At 49.2% G+C, this 3,609-nt stretch overlaps 1 protein-coding gene across 1 annotated transcript in view; it reads left to right on the forward strand.

Annotated features, from left to right (window-relative positions):
* Nucleotides 1-583: 583 nt before the first annotated feature.
* The window catches only part of LOC106456034 (endogenous retrovirus group K member 11 Pol protein-like), a gene marked incomplete at its 3' end in the record, with an annotated part of 4,936 nt that continues 1,910 nt past the window's right edge, over nucleotides 584-3,609 (forward strand). Inside the window, exon 1 of the mRNA XM_013908124.1 lies at nucleotides 584-3,535. Within this exon, the coding sequence (XP_013763578.1) occupies nucleotides 584-3,535 (2,952 nt within the window). The remainder of the gene's footprint in view (nucleotides 3,536-3,609) is intronic.

Genomic DNA, 3,609 nt, shown 5'->3' on the forward strand with positions numbered 1-3,609 from the left:
AAAAGACGAAAGGAACAAGAAAAAACAGGAGCTGGAGGAGGCGCAAGGGCAGTTAGTGAAATTGAAATTGGCTGAGGCGAGAGAAAAACAAAACGAAAAGAAAAAGGAAAATAAAGATGGACCTAAGAAGATGTTGGTGGCGCAGCTACGGAGTGATCCGGGGCCTGATTGGCCAGATTTGAATCCGGTTCTGTACCCTGATGACCGATGGCCCGCCAATGGACCAAGGCAAGAAAGATTCGCGGGGAATTGGGGGGCTACTAGGTCGTTGAGGGGACGTGGTGGATCTCAAAGGGGAGGTGGACCAAGGGGCCGTGGTCTGGGGGGACCTATGCTGGACCCAAATGTATGCCGAAGGTGTGGAGGACGAGGACATTGGGTTCGTGATTGTCCTACACCACGACAGCTAGAGTTTGGTTATCTATCATCACCCCAGGCACAGGGAGCTTTTCGAGGCAGAGTGGTCCAGACAAGGGGATATCAAGCTCCAAACCCAGGCATGGCGCCAGCGGCTCAGTACCCTGTGGCCGACTGGGGCAGGGAGGAGGAGCTGTACTGACGGGACCCACAGAGACCAGACAACATGGGAGTGGCAGAACCAATGTTGTCAATGAGTGTGGAAGGAGATGAAATGACCTTCCTGGTGGACACTGGGGCTACCTATTCAACACTGAAACAAAAACCAAGCAGTGCCACATTTTCCAACCATGTGGTCAGTGTTGTAGGGTTCTCTGGGGTACCAACGACGCTGCCAACAACCAATCCAGCCCGGACGGTGCTGGGAAAACAGACTTTGAAGCACAGCTATGTGGTGTCTCCCGATGTACCTGTGAACTTGATGGGCAGGGATCTGCTCATCAAACTGGGGGCCACTATAATGTGTTCAGCTGATGGACTAACAGTCACACTTCCAGGAGGGAAAGAGTTTCCGTGCCTGGGGACATTTTCAAAGAACCAGTACTTGCTGAAAAACTGTGAACAAACGACCGCTGATATCTACTGGGGTCGGTTGGTGGATGAAGGCATCTTGAGACAGTATCAGCTGTGGAAACCTTGGATTATGGCCTTGGCAGTCTATTCTCCCCCCCGAGATCGATTCCATGTCACGCTCTATTATGATAGGAACGACGATGAAATTTATAAGGACCTGTTCCAGTCTGACCTTGAAGGCCAGACTTGGAATGTGTGTTCTCAAAACATCTATGTCGGTCCTGAAGGCGTCGCTGCAGCAGTAAATTTAACTGATGAACAACGGCCTTGGTTCAAAATGGGGCCTGATTCAGTGCCTCACATAACATTGGCGGTCCATGAGAGTCATCAGGCGAAGGAGCTGGGAACAATGGTCAAGAGAGCCCTCGAGGAACCCGGCTGGCAACCTACTCAGATTCCAGACGTTTGGTACTCGCCAAAATGTAAAATTTATCGTATCACTTGTCAATCAGAGGACACAGTGATGTTGGAGCATGAACAAATCTCAAGAATCCATGGGAGAGAAAGAATAGATCATGCGGATGCAGTTGCCGCACTTGCGACTCTTCCTGACACCTTGTGGTCAGCAGGGCCTACGGATGTGGGCCAGGCAACGTGTTCGCCTGTTTTATTCCAGCTGAAGTCTGAAACGCCAATTTGGAAACCACAGTATAGACAGAAGAGAGAAGCTGAGCAGGGAATTGCAGAAACCATTGAGGGGCTATTGAAAGTAGGGGTGCTTGAGCCCTCTCAATCCTACTGGAACACTCCTATTCTGCCAGTAGAGAAGCACGGGACAGGAAAGTACAGAATGGCACATGACTTAAGAGCCATCAATGCCATTTTACGTACTGACACGGTGCCAGTCCCAAATCCATATACAGCGTTGACGGCATTAACACCAGAACAGAAGTGGTTCACATGTATTGATCTAGCAAATGCATTTTTCTGTCTCCCATTGCATGAGTCTCTGAGGGACATTTTTTCATTCACATATAGGGGACAACAATACAGATACACGAGGTTACCACAAGGGTTTGCACTTTCCCCTGGCATTTTCAACCAAGTGTTGAAAGAAGCTCTATCGCCATGCCATCTTCCAGAGGGGTGTTCACTAGTGCAATATGTTGATGATTTGCTCATTGCAGCTCCGTCTGCTTCGGCATGCACGGCAGCTTCACTTACAATACTGAAGAGACTCGCTGAGTGCGGTTTCAAGGTCAGTAAAGAAAAGTTGCAGTTGGTCCGACCAGAAGTAACATTTCTGGGCCGTGTCATTGCTCACAAATCAGTGGGTCTGCTAAACACCCACCGTGACCAGATTTTGACACATCCAAAACCACGTACGGTTAAGGAGTTGCTCTCATTCTTGGGGTTAACAGGATACAGCCGGCACTTCATTCCAAATTATGCAGGCAAAACAGCCCTGTTGAGGGATTTGGTAAAAACGGCAGGTGTCAGAAATCTTAAGGCTGAACTGCCATGGACATCAGCCACTGAGTCGGCGTTTATCGCATTGAAACAGGACTTGTCAAGATCGGCTGATCTTGCCATCCCCAATTATGAACAACCCTTCTATCTTGATGTTTCAGAAACACACGGGATAGCCAATGGGGTGTTGTTTCAGAAAAAAAGGGGAGGAAGAGAGGTACTTATGTACGTCAGCATCAGGCTGAATCCATTAGAGACAAGGCACCCGAGATGCACACAGCATGCCATTGGGGTGTCAAAAATTATACAAAAGACAGCACATATAGTGAGGGATCATCCGTTGAAGGTGCTGACCACCCACAGTGTGGTGGCATATGTTAACTCACAAGCCTTCACTATGACACCTCTCACACAACAGAGAGTGTGTAAAGTGTTAGACGCTCCCAACCTGATCTTTACACACGAAGGAATTAACATGGCAGATTTAATGGAGTCAGGAGGAGAACCTCATGACTGCGCAAAGAGAGCTGAAGTTGACGAGAAGATAAGAGAAGACTTGAAAGCAGAACCTCTAACAGGAGCTGAAGATTGGTTCACGGATGGATGCTGCTACAGAGATGAGGAAGGATTAAAAGCAGGCTACGCGGTAGTTTGCAGAAGCGGAGCTGAATTTGAAGTAAAGGAGGCAGGAAGACTTGAAGGGCAGCAGTCAGCCCAAAGAGCAGAAGTAATTGCTCTAAGTCGAGCTTTGAGACTTGCAAAAGAAAAAAGAGTCAACATCTACACGGATTCAGCTTATGCCTTTGGAGCAGCTCATGTGGAGCTGGCCCAATGGAGAAGAGCAGGATTCAGGACAGCAGATAACGCACCAATCTGCCACAAAAAGGAAATGGAGGAACTTGAGCAGGCCTTGGCAGATCCAGAGGAGGTGAGCATCATAAAATGTAAAGGCCACTCCTCAGGGACTGGCATGGTGGCCAGAGGAAATCAGGAAGCCGATCGAGCTGCAAAAGAGGCAGCGGGTTATAAAGCATTACGACAGATGGTACAAATAACGGTGGAGGAAGAATTAGGGGTCAACATGCTGGAGGAAGCCAGGAAGGCCCAAGAGGAGGCGGCCCCAGAGGAAAAGGGGGTCTGGAAGAATCGAGGAGCCTGGGAAGAAGGAGGTCTCTGGCGAGGACCTGACGGTCGACCAGTGTTGACAGC

Source organism: Pundamilia nyererei, unplaced genomic scaffold (assembly GCF_000239375.1).
Source record: "Pundamilia nyererei isolate P.nyererei 1_Seehausen unplaced genomic scaffold, PunNye1.0 scaffold01313, whole genome shotgun sequence".
Lineage (NCBI taxonomy): Eukaryota > Metazoa > Chordata > Actinopteri > Cichliformes > Cichlidae > Pundamilia > Pundamilia nyererei.